Source organism: Festucalex cinctus, chromosome 9, assembly GCF_051991245.1.
Source record: "Festucalex cinctus isolate MCC-2025b chromosome 9, RoL_Fcin_1.0, whole genome shotgun sequence".
Lineage (NCBI taxonomy): Eukaryota > Metazoa > Chordata > Actinopteri > Syngnathiformes > Syngnathidae > Festucalex > Festucalex cinctus.
This window is the reverse complement of record NC_135419.1, coordinates 9,058,015-9,075,399: the sequence shown is the minus strand read 5'-3', so window position 1 is coordinate 9,075,399 and position 17,385 is coordinate 9,058,015. Positions and strand designations below refer to the sequence as shown.

Genomic DNA, 17,385 nt, shown 5'->3' with positions numbered 1-17,385 from the left:
CTGAGACTGCACAGGATTATGGAATAAATTACCAGGATCCTTTGTCTTTCAGTTTGCAGACAGAAGTGCTGTGAGGTCCATACTTCTGAGTTTCCCAAAAAAAAGTTAGATGCTCTAAAATAATAACCATTTTTTTCTTTAAGATTGTACCAACATTCATTCAAAATGTGAAAACAAGGGAAATGGAGAGCATTTGTGGAGTCTTTTGCCACAGTTTCCAGCCAGAAGATACACAAAGTCACTTCAACTCAAAACATTTTAGAATAAAAATTCTAGTTTAATATGCTTCACATAGCTTTAATATAATACACTTTAATGCCTCACACACAGTCTTGACATCGCACTCAGACGTGTCCCGGGAACTACAACAGATCCTCACACTGGCAAGAGATTATTAGAACTGTTATGAGTCATATTGCTCCTTAAATGAAGATGACAAACGAAATTATTTCTCTTATGGAAATCCCACTAGAGCTTTGATTAGTTTTTTTTTATTCAGCATCACGTCAAAATATTTCCATTCATGAGAAGGAACATTTTCTGTCCCTTTACAGTCCAAATATGGAGTATCTAATCTTGGAATGTGTTGTTTCAATAAAAACAAACAAAAGTGGTATACAACATAGATTTACATTAACTTTCTGTGCAAAAGGCAAATAAGAGGTCAGTGCGGATAAGCGCAACAAATGCAATCTTTGAAAAACTTTGAATGCCACACGGGTAGTTACAATAAAAGGTCAATATTAATTACACTCGCCGACAAAAATATTGGAACATTGAGGCCAACTCTTAATTTCTTCAATACACTAAAAACATTTGAGTGACGTCAAAAGATTAGGGGGGGGGGGGGAGATCAACAGCTCCACTTTGATTTCCAGTTATTGACATTGAGTCGCTTACACAACTTAGAAGGTAACACCCTTTGTTTGAATCCGTCCATTTTCCATGTCAACTACAGCAAAAAATGAAGCAAATTTGGAGGGGAGAATAGAAATGATTTGTACATGAAAACTATTTCAAAGAAACATAATTTTGACCATTCTTAATTTACTGTTCAACGCATAACACAACTTTTTGATAACACCTATTTGAAATGCATAAAATTGCTCTTACAAGAAATGTCAAAGTCATGATTAAAAGTAGGACACCTATTTCACGTCATAAGTTAGATAAATTAGTAAACAAAAGAGCCATTCAGCTGATCTGCTAGCTTGAATGCTGATGCTAAAACAAAATGGGAAACTTATAATATATAACCCTTTAAGCAACTGATATTTTAACATAGGGGGCATAATTTTTTTTTTAGACATTCAATAACAGTACCCATATTCATATATTCTTTACGAGGAGCTTTCCAAGAAGCTGTGAGGTCTATACTGTTACTGCACAGACAATCGATTACAGCGCGAGCGCTGTATTTCCATCATTCTGACTTATACTGCCCCCAAGTGGCCAAAACGGGAACTCTTTTATTATGTTACGTTAAATTTTAGGTGGGGGTTGGGACAGGATACTGACATTTCCATTCATTTCAATGGGGTATATTCCACGGAAGAGGCTGGACTGTTTTCTGCACAAAAGTTTGTTTTCGGTTCGGTTTGCGACGCGTGGGCTGCGTCAAAAATACTTGCGCTTCCCACTTTTGTGCCCCTATGTTGCGCGTTCGCAACCCGGACCGGAAATATACTGATGTGCAAAATCACGTACCGCCTCTTCCGTGGCGTATTTGCCAGGGGCACAAAGTCGGAAGCAGAAGTATTTTTGACGAGGCCCCTCACGTCGCAAACCGAACCGGAAACAAACTGTTGTGCAAAAAACAGTCCCGCCTCTTAATTTGTATCGCAAGGCAACACTTAAGCCACATGTTTTACATCTATGCTTCTTTTCATGCTAGAGAACATACACGTCTCACAAAATAAAATAAAATAAAATAAAATAAAATAAAAAAGTTTTTGGGGTGACGTTTCAGGATGAACCTAAAACGGACTATAACTTACGAGTTGAACTTCATTTGACCTTGTCTAACCTATGGAATGTACACCCAACTTTTGAATCTCAGTACCTTTGCATAACAGACAGTAGGGCTGATTATTATTATTATTATTGAAAATTAATTGCCTTCAAAACAACATCAGCATGTGGTAGAATGCAGTTTTTTCAAAACACAAATGCTGGAATTTGGAAAAATTGACAACCCTTGTTTCATTTCAGCTAGGCTGGCTAGCTAGCTAGCTAGCAAGCAGTTAGGCTTTATAAATATATATTTCATACATTTATTTATAGAGTGTCTAGATAAGTTCAGTGCGGTCCACATGTTTACATAACATTCTTTCATGAAACATTAAGCTACAGATTTGTTTGCATTATTTGTGTGACACTGGAAGTTCAGCCACTTCCCTGTGAGAACGTCCTGTTGGAAGCCACGCACATTCAACGATGGTTTTAAGTTCATCCTGGAATTTCACTTGCATCTTTTTATTAGTAGCTTAATTTTTTTTGTCTTCCCCTATCTCCTGGTCGACATTTGCCACTCCAAGACGGTACATCGCATCCCGGATGACGACCTCCCCGGGCTGACACGCCTTTACCACTTGGCTGATCTGCTCATTCACAATGTCTCTACTTGAGAGAAAATCCAGCAGGCGATTGTAGAGGTAGTAATGCGCCGGATTTTTGAAAAGCACACGTTGTGTCCTCATAGAGTTCACTGAACTTTGATCGTCTTCTTTTTCACCTTCCTCCTCCACGATTTCAGTCACGGTGCAAATGAGGTGCTCCAGGTCTTTGCACAAGGCCATGGAGTGGTGTTCCGGAACATCGGCCTTGTGGCTGAGAGCCGACGCAGGAGGTTGCACCAGCCAACAAGAGGAAGATTTAGTGTGGGGGTGAACATGCTGGTCGTCCCCCGACATAGAAAGATCGGCATTGTACGGCTTCTCCTGCAGCTCGGCACATGACACGAACTGAGGAGCAAACATCAAGAGGTTGTCTTAGACAACAAACACGAAAATGTGACCACAGCTCGAGTCTGAGGGCAACTTTAAGTGGGTTCTGTAACTGTGTAAAATTGTAAAGAAAAATAAAACAGTAAAACCTTCTTAATATTTTCTTTTGCATGCAACACAAATAAACTGTTATCTAACTTTCTAACTCACTTTTGTAGTTTGTTCTTTTTTAATCCCAAATTGAGGAGATTATACAGAGGGTTTACAATTTTTTCACATTGTTTAGATGTTACCCCGTAGCATAACTGCATTCTGTTACTGCAGTTATATGGGTCATTGACGGATAAGGATTTCGCCAGACCCAGCACAGTTGTTGTAAAACATATCGAACATTTATTCTTTATTATTATTTACTTTTATCTATAATATATACCGGTAATTTAGGAAATACATCTTTCATGGAAAATTTTCTACAATGGTTGCAGCACAAAATATTTTCAATTTAAATCAAAGTTATGATGCTAACAATTAGCGATCTAAAGAAAGCTAGCCGCACAAGCAAAATTGTAGTGAAAATGCAGTATATATTTGTTGGATTTATTTTTCAGGTCCTACCACATGATGCCCAAATATGAACACTACATACCAGTTGCTAAAAAGGTAACATTCTTATATAATTGTGAGATAACACAAAACGGGTTTTTATGGGTTATTTACGGAGGTGGTGATGTGTTATTTATGGAATTTTAAAGGTTTTAAGCTACTTGATTTAAAAATAATAATAATTTTAATTTGGCAAGGTTGTGAACAGCACCCATCACTGTGGTGTGTCACATTTATTTCCACGTTACATATACAGTAGTCAGAAACGGTTTGAAAACAGAGATGCATCTTATGATCCAAGGGGAAGTGGTGTCTTCAAAAAACACAAGATATAGATGAAAATAAAGCAAAGACGTGTCTCTATTAAAGCGGTAAACCTGTGGAATAATTGTGATAGCGAATTGAAAATGTGCGGTTCAATAATTAATTTCAAACGTATGTAAACTCAAATTGCTTACCAAAAATATATTAACCAAGTGTAAAAATGTGTGACAAATTTTGTTGGCCTGACAAGGGAGAACTTTTTTGCGAAACAAGTTTGTCTTTGTTATGTTTCGTTTCACTATGCGACTTAAGATGAAGAGTTTTGTGTTTACGTGTTGTGGTTACAAATTCTTCTCATTATTTTATAATATTTAATGTAAGTAGGATGTAGGCCTGATAAGCTGTTGCTTCACTATATGCCTTTTTGATTGACTAATTTGCTTTAGCTGTATTTCTGTTGATTGAGGCTGATCGAATAAAATGAACCAACCAACTTCCACCGTGGTCCATTTTCAGCTTATTCCGGAGACATGTTAATGGATTTTCCACTCACCTCCGGCTTGTCAAAAGGCTCGGAAAAGCAACCCTGATTTCTGCCCCACATCCGGGCGGCCATTTCTGGGTACTGCATATCAGTACAAAGAGCCACTTGTCGAGCGCAGTCGCCAGCATAGACCGGGGGCCAGTAACGGGAAGACACCAGCAGGTCTACGTGGTCCCGGGCCGTCTCTCCTCTCACCAAGTACTTGGAAGCGCACACAACCTGACAAAAACAATAAATAAAGGCATTGAATTGCTTTTGCCTTTCAATGTGATCAAATGGTGTCCAGTCAAGTCAAAATGTGATTTGCTTTTTACCTTATGGGGGCAGACCTTGGACAGCTTGCCAGCAGTCAGGTGTTGAGGGGGCTGGGGGCCTGTTGGGAGGCCGCTCTGAACAAGCGTGTACATGGAGGTCAGAGAAGTCAGCAGGTCCTTCTAATAGGGGGAGAGAAGGAAGCATTCCCCTTTATCTGACAATTAACGTAAATTTTTAAACATAGAAGGGCCACAACATCCCTAATGAAAATTAAATTGCACTAAAAAACTAGCCACCAGAGGGTGCTAGAACTGCACAAATGGAAATCAACCTGACCTTTTTTAACAGATGTGTTGCATTTAAATATCGTGAACACGAGGACAACGATATTGTGGCATTTAATTTTCATTTCATGCCATTTAAATATTGTGCTTATGGTTACATCCCTAGTTATATCTCAATCTGCACTACTCACGAAAAAAAAAAGTTTTAAAAAGTGAAAAGTAAAATTTCAGGATGAACCTTAATAGGTGAACTTAATTTGACGTTTTCTCACTTGTGAATGTCCAACTGTTCAATCTTTTGGCACTTTAAGCAGAATTTGCTGTTCTCTAACTAGCAGCTGAACTACTAAAATCACAACAGCTGTTTGATCCATTAAAATTTTGAAGGACTTCCACTTTTATACCGCCATGAATTGGATTTTTAGTTCTTCAAGAAATATAAAAGTTAATTTGAAAGAAAACTTCTTTTTCTGGTCCATTTTAGACCTGATGATTTTCTTCATGGATCCAAACCACTATATGGTTACTATGTACAGTCATAGTGGAGCATTATGACTAAGAAGAGATATGCAACATAACATTGTTGTAGATCTGTGACACCCACCCACCTTACTGGAGCCTGGAGTGATGCTCGCCTCACAGCGCTCCAAAATACTTCTCAGTTGGTCCTCACTGTAGTCTTGAACCTTGTCCAGACTCAACTCACCATCGTGAATGAGCCGCACCAAAACTGACGGAGCTCCTGAAACAGGAAGGAATCATCATATGGTTTACTATCCATATTTTAGACATGGATTTAGATCCTCAGTTTATTGATTGATCGAATTTATTATTATTATTTATTCAATCTCTGGTGTAAGAACCTTATTTATTTATTGATGATTGAATTATGTTTTATTTTATTATCTGTCCTCATTGCTGCTGGATATGTAAATTTCCCAGAGGGAGCCATCCCAAAGGGATCAATGAAGTCAAAGTCTAAGTCTAACATAAAACATGGCACCAGATTCAAATGGAATCCTACCTGGGGGTTGCTGTGTTGGTGACACGACTTTGTCTTTCTCTGTGTTGATAACAGCGGGGCTCCTCATCAGCGGGGGGATGAAGGGCGCGATAATTGAAACATCCATCCGCGTGATGGGGATGTCCGCGGGGAAAGCAGCCTGCTCAATTGCCTCCGTCTCCATGGTCAGCCAGAAGTCATCCACGTGCACTTCATCTGACACTGAAGACTCGGGCCAGGTGAACTACAGAGACATGATGAAGCAGTATGGAATCATTTATTGGCTCCAGAAATATTGTTTCTTGATTATTTATTTTGAATTGTCTCACCTCCACATTCTTGAGCTCCAGCACTATGTTTGTGTTTCGCTTGGCAATCTCCAACTTGGGGGCGACGCCACAAACACCGCAGATCATATCATTGTAGTCCCGCAACGTAAGACTCTCGAAGGCCCAGTAGCCGACCAGGAGGAACTCTTGAATTTGGGATGTCTCCTCTGGACTCAGCGAATGGACTGAAGAATACATGTGAGCATGATTTTTTTTTTTTTTTAATTTTTTTTATGAATCCTTTCCATATATGTAGGTGTGATATTGTTACACATTACTGGGGTGGTTGGAGACATGGTCAAATAAGGTCCTGACAGCATGAGATGGTGGGTGGCCCAGGCGGATTTGGCCTCTGATCTTCAACATCAGATCAATAGTAACCAGTAGTTTGTTTCCAATATTGAACAGACCTGCCAAAGAAAATAAAAATCTAATGAAAAGTCATACCTCATTAAATTGATTTCACGGCTCTTTACAGAAACGATGGTTTCTAAGGACATGACTTTGTAGTTTTGATGTATGAACTCACTGACTGTAACAACACAAAAAAACATCTTATTCCAATTCTCGGAATTTAAAGTAAGCTTTTAATTGATGACTACAAGTTTGTAATGGAGAGCAAGTTCATGGAAAATGTATGAGTAAATGTAATGCACACACGAAGAAAAAAGGACCCAGCATTTCCTGGAATGTTGACAATTACGCACTTTGCACTAAAATATTAATCAAAATCAAACTGACATTGGAATATAGTAGAAAGCAATTTTTCACATTGTAAAGTCTGCAATTGGAAAAAAACAACAAAAACATGGACTTAAGCGCGCCATAAGATCAAGCTAATGTCACAATGCCAGGAACAAATCTAAGTAGTTGGTAAATAGCAAAATTTAGCTAAAACTAAATTACTAGATGAAGCCTTTCCTTTGCTGTTTGTGTTCAATTGCCTCTTCTCACTTCTGATTCGCTAGCTAACAGCCAATCAGAGCGATCAAGTTGTCACCAAAGGCCAATGCCATTTTGCATACTGATTGTGGTGAAAAATTTTCACTGATTGACACCTCATTCATTCAAGTCATATCTAAGAAGCACAAACACTTAAAAAAAAAAAAAAAAAAGATGAAAACAATCTCTTAATTCATTCCAAAAAAAACCTGGATGCAGGTCAGCGAAGCTGTGCAGAGCAAGACACTTAGGGCCGAGACACACTTTGAGCTGCAGAGATGCCGTCTGAATTAGCATCTCAGTAAGCAGCCAGCAGTCCTCCTGTCCTGCTATGGTGCTTTAAAAATGAAAACACACACAGAGAAAACACGTTGTTAAGGAAGCAGACACTGATACAACAAGACAATAGTGATGTACAGCAATGAAAACAGAAGCAAAAATTGGTAAGTTCTCTTAATGTGTCCACATTGTTGTTCCCTTCTTCTCACCTCTGATCTCCTTTGTAAAGGGACTTTTTACAGAGACCACATTGGGTGGCTGATGATTCGTAGAACTGAGGCCACCCGGACTCCACCAGGGTCTCAGTCTCACACGTGCCATCCTCCTTTTGCTCCCCCGGTTGGACCAAGACAATTTGAAGACTGTTGAGATCCTGGATAAGGGCGAGCACTTCCTGGAACTCGGACTCGCTCTCTGGAATTTGCAGGGAATGGCGAATCAGCTGCAGGGTGGATTGCCGTTGGATGTCTTTCTGAACAGGACTCAAGGGCTGGTGTGGATCGACCACTTGATACAACTTCTAAAACAGACAGTCAATCCAAGTTTTTAGAAAATGGCAACTACTGCTTCTTTTCTACTAAACATCACGCAACATATTGATGAACCCGTTTAGACAAAGATGGGGCATGTTGGAGATATAAGATAAATTAGTCCTCCTTAATTGAAAAGCACCCATGGTATGCAGAGTCCACCTTCAAAAAGTTTTGTTTTTATAAAATATTGAATATTTGTTTTAATTATCCAGTCAAATATGAAAAAGAGTGTCCAAACAAAATATGCATTTGTAGCCTCTAGATGCCTTTTAAAACCACTTAACCAGTATGAAGAAGGTGTCCTCAATATCACATCTGAATTTAAAATCAACAGAACAGTTTCCAAAAAAAACAACCTTGCACAAGGAGATAAATCAAGAAAGTTGAAAAAGAAACGAAACCCACGGCCCCATTTATACACTGAAAACTTTTGTCTGACTCTGACCCATGAAAGGGGTTTTCCACAAGCTGCATAAAGAATACTTGTTTTTGTGTGGCATGAACTTCAACACAAGTCCGCAATGTCTGAAAAGTACTTGTAGAAAGGTCAACTTTTACCTTGGCTGCCTTTGGCTTCCCCTTGGGCAGCTCACAACCACATTTAGGGCACACTGCCGGTTTATGTCTGTTCTTATATATGTAGTCACAGAGCGTGTTCTTACAGCGACCTCGGCCTCTCAATGTTGACAGTCCCAGGTCCTTAGAAAAGAAAGAAGTACAACTTATGCACAAGCAAGATTTAAGAAAGGAAAAAACACAGACAAACCGGACATGCAGTATTTACACAGAACTAATGACCTCAAAACAATTTGAAAAAGTACACTTACAAAGCTGTCGACTGTCACATGATTGAAAGGCACAACTGTCACAAATGCCATGCTCTTATCAGATGTGGAGGAAACAGGCTGGCTGGTTGTGAGAGGAGAATCCTACAAGAAAATAAATTGATTAAGAACACCTCATAAATACATACATCAATCCATCTTCAGTGGTGCTTGTGCTTATAAGGGTCGTGGGTGAGATGGAGGAGACCATCAAATGGTCGCCAGCCAATCACAAAGCAGCTACAGATGAGACAAATCACTATTCATACTCACATTCAGGTCGACGGACAATTTAGACATTGCACATCGGATAAACCAATCAATACAAATTGTTAGTACTGACCTGCTTGGATTGGACTTGCTGGCCGAGCTGCTTTAAGGTACCAGCTTTGAGACCCGAGAATCGCTCTCTTTGTTCTGTGGTTAAGAACAAAAATATCATCCCTCAAGAAGAGTGTCCACATTTTTTTTTTGCAGATATAACTTCCTGTTGTTGTTGTCAAGCAAGGTGTAGAATTACATCAAACATGACGTACCAGTAGGTGGTTTGCTGTTTTGCAGCTGATTTTTTCTGTTTACGGTTGGGACGGTGATGAATTGCAACAAAGGGGGAACTGGAGAAACAAATATCAAAAGCAGTGTAAAACCAATCACATGAGACCAAAACATAATTTTTTTTTTATCAGTCTCCCGTTACCTGTGCAGGAAGGTAGGATGGGTCTTACAGGCCTCCTCTGAACATCAGGCGTACTTTGATTTTTGAGTGCTATTTTTTTCACGTGCCTAAAGAGGGACACAGTAATATGTCTAATTAGAGGAAAAAAAGAAAAGAAAACAAGACAAACTAAAATAGAGCATAAAGTAGCCAATTGGTACAGTGAGTCACCATCTTTTGGGTTTCTCGGACACCTACGGTGTTTTCTCTGGTGACGTGCTGCTGCCCTCTGCTGGCTCAACAACAGGAGCTGGTTTTATCTTTGTCAAGCACCTTTGCCCTTCTTTTTTGCTCTCGCTGGGCTTGGTTTGAACAGCATCAGTATTCAACTCCTGCATTGTGTCTTGGCAGTTTGAAATAGACTTGGCTTCGGACGCCGGCATGGCAACGGGTACATCGTTGTGCTGGCTTTTCTTTGCCTGATGTAGAAATGCAGGCACATTTAGGCAACAACAAAGTGAAAAAATACTGACGTTGAATGAAAATATACATTCCGATGCAGTCAATTTAGAATTGAAAAAAAATAAAAATAAAAAATAGCATTCAGTACAGATGTGTTATCAATAGTTCCCTCTATGGATGCCTTTAAATTTAGTAATTTGTACATAATTAGGTTTTGAATGCTTGTAGAAATCTATTAAACAATATTTTAAAGCTGCAATTTTGAAACAATTTGCCCAAAGATAACAGCCTCTATATTTGACCATTTATGAATTTAATTTATTATTTATGAAATGTTTTTTATTAGTAGATTAACACCTTATAGTATTCAAAAAGGATGCGATTCAGGTTCGAATTTCCTGACCTATGTCTGAGGATGTGACGTCATGTGCGCATTTTGTGGATATGAAAGGAAAATGCAGTTTCATTTTTCAGCCACGTGTAACAGTAGCGAAATTCAATTGTCTGCATTCAGCAGCTTTAACACTACAACATGACTGATTACATTATACTCATCATACTGTCCAAGCAAAAAATCTTTTAAAAAAAAGTATTACTCACAGCAGGTGTCCATTTGCCGCCAAGGTGGATTCCACAGTCAGGGCATTTTATGGGCTTGTGGCGAGTGACGTACACGAATGAACACTGAGGATTAGAACACCCCCCACGACCTCTTCTGGTGTATGTCTTCACTCCCTTAAAAAAAATGTTTGACAAAATGCTCTTACATGCAGGTATTGTTTATATTCTCGGATTTAAGATACTGTATGTCAGTGTTGTCAGGATGTTCTTAAAGTCAGAGTGATTACCATCTTGTATGGCGGCATTACTACAGTACTTTTCTCTTCTCGTGCTGCCACAGGGACCATCATTACGGGGCCCAAAGAGCCGACCCCGGCCAAGGACTTGGTCTCGAGCAGGTTCTAAAATAAGAGCAAAACTTTGTCATTCAATTCAATCAGTTAAAAGACAATGTGAGTTGTTGGGTGTGAAGGGATCACCTGGTTGGGGATGACAGCAACCATCTGTGTTGTTTCCGCTTGGTTTGGACGCAATGTCACCCCACTCCTTACACCAGCAGCGTCTCTCATCTTACACCCTTTCATTCCAACACAGTTTTCGAAATCATCCACAACACTCTGCGAGTAAGAAATGTTTTTGGAAGTTGTAGATGTGGTTGTAATATATGAAGAAGAGGAGGATGCGCTTCCTCGGACTCTAGTGGAATATGACGCCTCTCCTATGTATTTTCCAACAATACCGGGGGAGCTCTGACAATCATCCACCTTGCATGTCAAGCCAAGCGTTTGGGTATTTTTCGACTCTTGAGTCAGAGTGGGAAAGGACACATTTCCATCAGCTGGATGATTGGGACACTCTGCCAGAGAACCTCCTGAGTGGGGATCGTCGGTCAGGAGAAGGTAGCTAGCTCTTGGTAAGATCTTGCGGAAGCCTGGAAGGTCTTTGGATGGACTGCGAGACAACTGTAAAAACAAAAACAATGGGATTCAGAAAAATCATGTGTAGAATCCACCTTTTGTTATCAACTAAAACTGTAACTTGTATTCAAACAAGCCTGTGGACTTACATTTTTATTAACAGCCATGTTTTAACAAAATACATTTGTACCTTCTCTAAGTTATAAACATGTCTGATAATATACACAAGTGCACAGTGACTTTCAGAACATATTAAACATTAACTACACAGATTATTATTTTTATCAGTTTGACGATTATAGCTGAAACATAACTAAAGCCCCAAATTCTCCACCAAGAAATTAATTTCAGAAGAAGCAATTTCGATTTTTAATGTAGAAATTAAATAAAAACTGATCTTCTCAAAAATATTATTTTCCTATCTGTTTAATTTATCTATTCTTACTAATGAATGAATCTCTCCAACCTGTTTTATCAACACTTCCTGAATTTTTCACCTTTGACATGTCAGAATGGCGTGAGAGAGATGTGAAGTTTCACACTCCTCCTTTCCTCCATCCATCCATCCATCCATTTTCTTGACCGCTTATTCCTCACAAGGGTCGCGGGGGCTGCTGGCGCCTATCTCAGCTGGCTCTGGGCAGTAGGCGGGGGACACCCTGGACTGGTTGCCAACCAATCGCAGGGCACACAGAGACGAACAACCATCCACACTCACAAGCACACCTAGGGACAATTCGGAGCGCCCAATTAACCTGCCATGCATGTCTTTGGAATGTGGGAGGAGACCGGAGTACCCGGAGAAGACCCACACGGGAACGGGGAGAACATGCAAACTCCACCCAGGAAGGTCCGAGCCTGGACTCGAACCGGAGACCTCAGAACTGGGAAGCGGACGTGCTAACCACTCGACTACCGTGCCGCCCTTCCTTTCCTGTTGGGTTGAAATTATCACACTCCACCATATTGTGTGTCAAATTAGATGCTGGCGCTGCTGTTGTCACAAATCATGTGATTGCCGGATGCTGTGTCGTATAAACGCACACACAGTAGCAGAAATATTCTGCCTTCTGTGGGTTCTGTTTAACAAGTAAAGGCGCTTAAGTCAGGTCTTCTGTTACAGCTCGAATGTGGCTGTTTATTTAAACAGCAAAGCTAGTAATACTTTCAGACTTTAACACAAGATTATCAATCTCCTGCATAACCCCAGATTTGGTCAATAAAATTCATCTGCATAAATACTCACAAAAAGTTAGGAATATTCAGTTTTTGGGTGATCTTTACAGGCAAATAATTCCTCAAACTCCACATTTCTAACTGAAATATTTCAGTACTTTTTGCTACACTCTAACAAGGAGTGGAACGGCTAGACATGTGCATTCAAGCCCAAGAGAATTAACTTGTCGTGCAAATGTCATTTACCGTTTCAGTGCCATCCTTCTCTGAGTTGGCCTTCTCTAGATAGTAGCGTTTCTCTGCCACACTGAGCCTTTTCCAGCTCTCGCTGATTCGCTTGTTGATCTCTGACTGTGGCTGATTGGGCCTCTCCTGTTGCATAATCTGATGAACATCGAAGTAGTACAGCAGGTAGGCAGACCTGTATGACATTTTATTTTTTTATTTTTTTAAATCAAGGAAGCTAAATCACAGTTTGAGAGAGTGCCAACATGTTGATGTGAGCATTACCTGGGCTTCTTTGGCTTCACATCACAGTCTTCATGATTTTTGCGCTTTCGCTTCTTGGGGGACGGTACTCCAACCTGCTTGCAGCCTATCGCCACCTCCTCTTTCAGCTTCACTACCTCATAAAGGTCCACCTGCTCCATGATGTCATTGAATCTATGACAATTTGGATAATAGAATTCAAATCTTATACTTTGATAAAGTCAGAAAGTGCAAAGGTCTATTATTGAATGTACTTGAGTTCAAACATAAAAATGCCTTTTCTGATTCAACGGGATATAGGATCAATTGAATAATACAGTTAATTTTGTTATGTCCGTTGAGTTTCATTCTAACTTTTTTTTTTCTAATTATCGCACATAGTTAGGAGAAAATAAACTGTACATTTTTTAAAAATCGTTCACTTCTGTTGTTGTGTGATGCTGAAATTCTGAAACCAGAACACAGGATGCAAGTCACACCAAAACTAGTGGACAGTATAATTTAAAGGCAAGTAAGTCCGACAGAAATAACACTGTGATGGTCCTTTCAAAATGTCAACATATTGGCCCACAATAGTACTAACGGGCCGTTAAAGTCAAAAACACCGGCACTTGTATGTTTAATGGCCTGACCGTATTACTGCCAGCGTTGTCCAATGAAATGGCTTCTTGTTGAAGTCTTACCTCGGGTGGCCGTAGGCGCTTCACGATGCTCTGAAAATGATGTAAAATACACTCAAACGGCTGGACATTATAAAGACACTCGATAATAGTGCTATAGGGCAAATGCTATAGTTAACCTATGGATTTTGTGAGGGATATATGTCTGCAAAAGTCGCCTGGTTTAACATCGACTGGCCAAAAACATGGCGTTTTTGTTGCCTGTGGTTCTAAACCAATCACGTGCGTTCATATGGAAACATTGGCCAATCATGTTCAACGTTTTTGACACGTGAAGGTGACACTTTTTCCGGTACGGATGACACGCGTCCTTCAGATTGCATATGAAACACATCAATAATGTTGAGGTAAAAAGAAAGAATAGGTGTAGTCTTATTTTAATAGTCGTGCGTTCGATATATTGCACCAAATTACATCGCTTTCAGACCTAACTAATCGCAACGCTAGGTCTAGGTTAGTTAATTGAACACTGATCAACTCGATGAGGGAAAGATGGCGGATGACAAGGTGAGTATAGCGTCTTGGCTTCTACTTCATTAATTCTGAATATTAAATAAGTTCACGGTAAGGACAAGAAGAGGAAAATGTGCATGCATTTAGTTTAAGTATAACGATCTTTTACTGAAGTTATGGTCGCAACAGTGTGCCAATAAACTTTTGTTGTATGATGGCATCTGATGATACAAAAATCGTAATAACATTAATAAGTGGCATCTCTGGCTGTTTGCAATAATGAAAACATAAAGAATTAGCATGACTTGTATGACCAGTGAACGTTGAAGTGCTTGGCTATCTTCAGGATCCCCTGAAACATTTGAAAGACCTGACACAGCTCAAAAATCAGTTGGAGGAGATCCAGAAGCGAGTGGAGAACGAAATCTCTGTAGGAATTCCTCAGGTACGTGATTACCAGACATGGTGACTAAAGTAAAAGGAGTGCCCATACGATTTGATTCATTACCAAACCACCAAATTACACTTTTAGCCCATGATGTTGCCAAACACATACCCCCTTCCCCAAATTTGACCATTTGTATGTGCTGGTGAACAGAATCCAACACTACACTGTTAGCTAAAGCTAATATGTGCTAGTAATGCAGGTCTGCTTACCTTCTGGCTTTGATGTAATTGTGCTTCAGTAGCAGCTTGAAAGCGGCTCGTTTGCACAAACTCCAGCTAGCCAAGCTGCCTCATCATTGGCCGAGAAACCCGGTTTGGCTGTTATTATATAAATGAATCGGCAGTTACGTCACAGTGGAGCGGAAATGCAGAGTGACTTGCTCACAGGCACATTTTCAGATATAGATGTTTAATTTGAGGCTTGAAGGGTAGCCATGCACTCCAGAGCCTCAACTATTTGAATATAAGGAATTTAAAACAAGTTTAATTACTATCAACACTCCTCTGTGTGGCGTGTGAAGTTTATAAGACTTATTTACAGTTTACAGGGATTTAAATGTCATCGTTCTGTTGCAGGGTGGCTCACTGTTGGGATCGCCGTTTCTGAAGGGCTTCCTGGCTGGTTATGTGGCGGCTAAGCTGCGTTCTTCCGCCATCGTTGGGTTGTTGCTGGGGGCCGTCACTGGCGTGTACGCAGCACAGAACTATCAAGTGCCCAACATTGAAAGGACCGTCAAAGAATTTCTCAACAACTTGAAAAAAAAGTAATTTGGGCAGACCGACGAAAGCTTGGATGGACTACAATCAGCCTTTTTTGTTTATTTTGATCCGTCACATTTCATGAGGTGTTTCAGATTGCTTGAAGTTAATTTAGCAGTTCATGTTGTAAATTAATATTTAATTTAACGTTAGCAATAATGATCGTGATCCAGAACGAGAGGGCGAGGTACAGGAGGAGGTGGCTGCCGAAGCTGCGGTGGGGCGCCCTCTTGTGCGTAATGGTCCTCATCTACGGCTCTCACGCGCCGCTTATCGCTCTGAGTAAAGTCGATGGCCGCGTCCCTTTCGACTCTTCCTCGTGTGTCGTCATGATCGAGCTCTCCAAACTGCTGGTGTCTTTCGCCGCTCTCGTTACCAGCGGGGGCGCGTCGGCCTTCCTCGTCCCTCCGTCCCCGTTCCTCGTGGCGCCCTACGCCGTCCCCGCCACGCTCTACGCCCTCAACAACAACCTGGTTGTCCTCATGCAGGCGCACATGGACCCCAGCTCCTTCCAGGTTCTCAGCAATCTCAAAATCGCCGCCACTGCTCTGTTATACTCCCTGTGCCTGGGCAAGAGGCTGCGCTGGGGTCAGTGGGTCAGCCTGGGGCTCCTCATGGTGGCGGGCGTGTGCCACAGCTACTCCAGCCTGGACCTGGCGGATGATGGCGTCGCTCATCGAGGGGCCGGCCTTCATATCACAGCGTGGGGGCTTTTCCTCATGCTGGTGTACTGCTGCGTATCCGGGCTGGCGGCTGTTTATACAGAAAGGGTGCTGAAGAGTCAGAAGCTGCCGCTCAGCCTTCAAAATCTCTACCTCTACGTTTTCGGCGTGCTCATCAACGGGCTGTCTTCGTTCTCTGCCCTCGCGAGCGACAAAAGCTTTCTGGAAGGATACTCGTGGACCGTATGGGTCATCATAGCGGGACAGGCGGCCAACGGGCTTCTGATGTCTGTCGTGTTGAAACACGGCAGCGGCATCACTCGGCTCTTCGTCATCTCTTGCTCCATGCTGGTCAACGCTGTGATGTCGTGGGCAGTTTTAGGGCTGCAGCTTACGTTCTTCTTCCTGATACCGCTCGGCATGGTCGCCCTAGCAGCTTTTCTTTACTACACATAGTAGGGGTGGGAACCTCTGGGTACCTCACGATACAATACGATATGCGATACAAGGCTCACGATAACGATTAACTCACGATATGACGATTCTATATTGGTCAGGTAATAAATCCATGATAATCTACTATAAAACTAATCAAGACAAACAGTTGTTTTTTCAATGAGAAAATAGTTTCACCATCACTGAAACACAATATTAACACTGATGTCTTCACAGTGAGTATTTTAGTGTGTTTTTTAACAAATACAAATGCTGCCTTCTTAACAGAGCCCACTTTCTGTAAACAAATGTCTTTTTTAAACACTATTGTCATGCAACATGTCAGTCATATAGTCAATTGTTTCATTTTATAAACTGTGAGACAACTGTTTTGTGTAACATTGCAAAAGTAAATAAAATTACTTCAGTATTAAATTATTAATATTCCTCAAGCTGTGTGCTTCAAAAGGTCTAAACAAAACGTTTTAAAATGTTAAAATTGAAGATGTAATACACGTTTTTCATAGAAACGTATGCAAGGCAGTCAGTTGCTGGACAAATGTGTGTATTTCGCCAAAAGACTTCCGTACATTTCCTCGCCACCCTTATGAGGCGCTCCCCCTAGCGGCCCGCCAAGTAATTGCTCAGTAATGAACAATGGAGCCGTTATAGTGGCTGCATGTTAACTACAAATATCGCGATACTTGCACAGACATATCGATGAACTATCGGGAGACAAAGTATCACGATTTATCGTGATATCTATATCGTCACACTCTATAGCGGACTCATTCTTTTGTTTCTTCCCTTTTTAATCCTATACATTAATTTTTCAAGCGTGTGTACGGCTTTATTTTAATTGCTTTTAAAGTTATATTTATTCT

General features: G+C 40.7%; 3 protein-coding genes across 5 annotated transcripts; 2 read left to right on the top strand and 1 right to left on the bottom strand.

Annotated features, from left to right (window-relative positions):
• Positions 1-214: 214 nt before the first annotated feature.
• Positions 215-14,955, bottom strand: hmgxb3 (HMG box domain containing 3). Of its 3 annotated transcripts, XM_077531832.1 has the most exons (22): positions 14,856-14,955; positions 13,749-13,778; positions 13,087-13,239; positions 12,823-12,997; positions 10,963-11,445; positions 10,771-10,884; positions 10,523-10,657; positions 9,719-9,939; positions 9,503-9,588; positions 9,342-9,419; positions 9,149-9,222; positions 8,809-8,910; positions 8,540-8,680; positions 7,658-7,968; positions 7,379-7,506; positions 6,506-6,637; positions 6,228-6,412; positions 5,920-6,142; positions 5,504-5,637; positions 4,671-4,790; positions 4,366-4,575; positions 215-2,963 (listed from the first exon to the last, which is right to left on the bottom strand). In XM_077531832.1, exons 3-22 carry the CDS (start codon positions 13,224-13,226, stop codon positions 2,487-2,489), a joined length of 3,669 nt encoding a protein of 1,222 aa, XP_077387958.1. In that variant the 5' UTR covers positions 13,227-13,239; positions 13,749-13,778; positions 14,856-14,955; the 3' UTR covers positions 215-2,486. The 3 variants fall into 3 exon arrangements, with proteins under 3 accessions (XP_077387958.1, XP_077387957.1, XP_077387959.1); XM_077531831.1 differs by lacking the exon at positions 14,856-14,955 and having other exon boundaries at positions 13,749-14,128; XM_077531833.1 differs by lacking the exons at positions 13,749-13,778; positions 14,856-14,955 and adding an exon at positions 13,468-13,626.
• Positions 14,010-15,427, top strand: LOC144025611 (SLC35A4 upstream open reading frame protein-like). The gene is made up of 3 exons (XM_077531835.1): positions 14,010-14,252; positions 14,545-14,643; positions 15,222-15,427. Exons 1-3 carry the CDS (start codon positions 14,238-14,240, stop codon positions 15,411-15,413), a joined length of 306 nt encoding a protein of 101 aa, XP_077387961.1. The 5' UTR covers positions 14,010-14,237; the 3' UTR covers positions 15,414-15,427.
• A 135-nt stretch (positions 15,428-15,562) lies between these two features.
• On the top strand, positions 15,563-16,943 carry LOC144025610 (putative UDP-sugar transporter protein SLC35A4). The gene has a single exon (XM_077531834.1). The coding sequence runs from the start codon at positions 15,563-15,565 to the stop codon at positions 16,520-16,522; it is 960 nt and encodes a 319-aa protein (XP_077387960.1). The 3' UTR covers positions 16,523-16,943.
• Positions 16,944-17,385: the final 442 nt, after the last annotated feature.

Excerpts from the sequence above, each read along its gene's own strand:
- LOC144025610 (XM_077531834.1), top strand. The coding sequence starts at position 15,563 with ATGATCGTGATCCAGAACGAGAGGGCGAGGTACAGGAGGAGGTGGCTG.
- LOC144025611 (XM_077531835.1), top strand. Across the intron at positions 14,644-15,221 it reads TCTCTGTAGGAATTCCTCAG|GGTGGCTCACTGTTGGGATC; the intron begins GTACGTGATTAC and ends GTTCTGTTGCAG.
- hmgxb3 (XM_077531832.1), bottom strand. The coding sequence starts at position 13,226 with ATGGAGCAGGTGGACCTTTATGAGGTAGTGAAGCTGAAAGAGGAGGTG. Across the intron at positions 9,940-10,522 it reads GCGGCAAATGGACACCTGCT|GCAAAGAAAAGCCAGCACAA; the intron begins GTGAGTAATACT and ends TTTCTACATCAG. Across the intron at positions 6,143-6,227 it reads TGGAGCTCAAGAATGTGGAG|TTCACCTGGCCCGAGTCTTC; the intron begins GTGAGACAATTC and ends ATGTCTCTGTAG.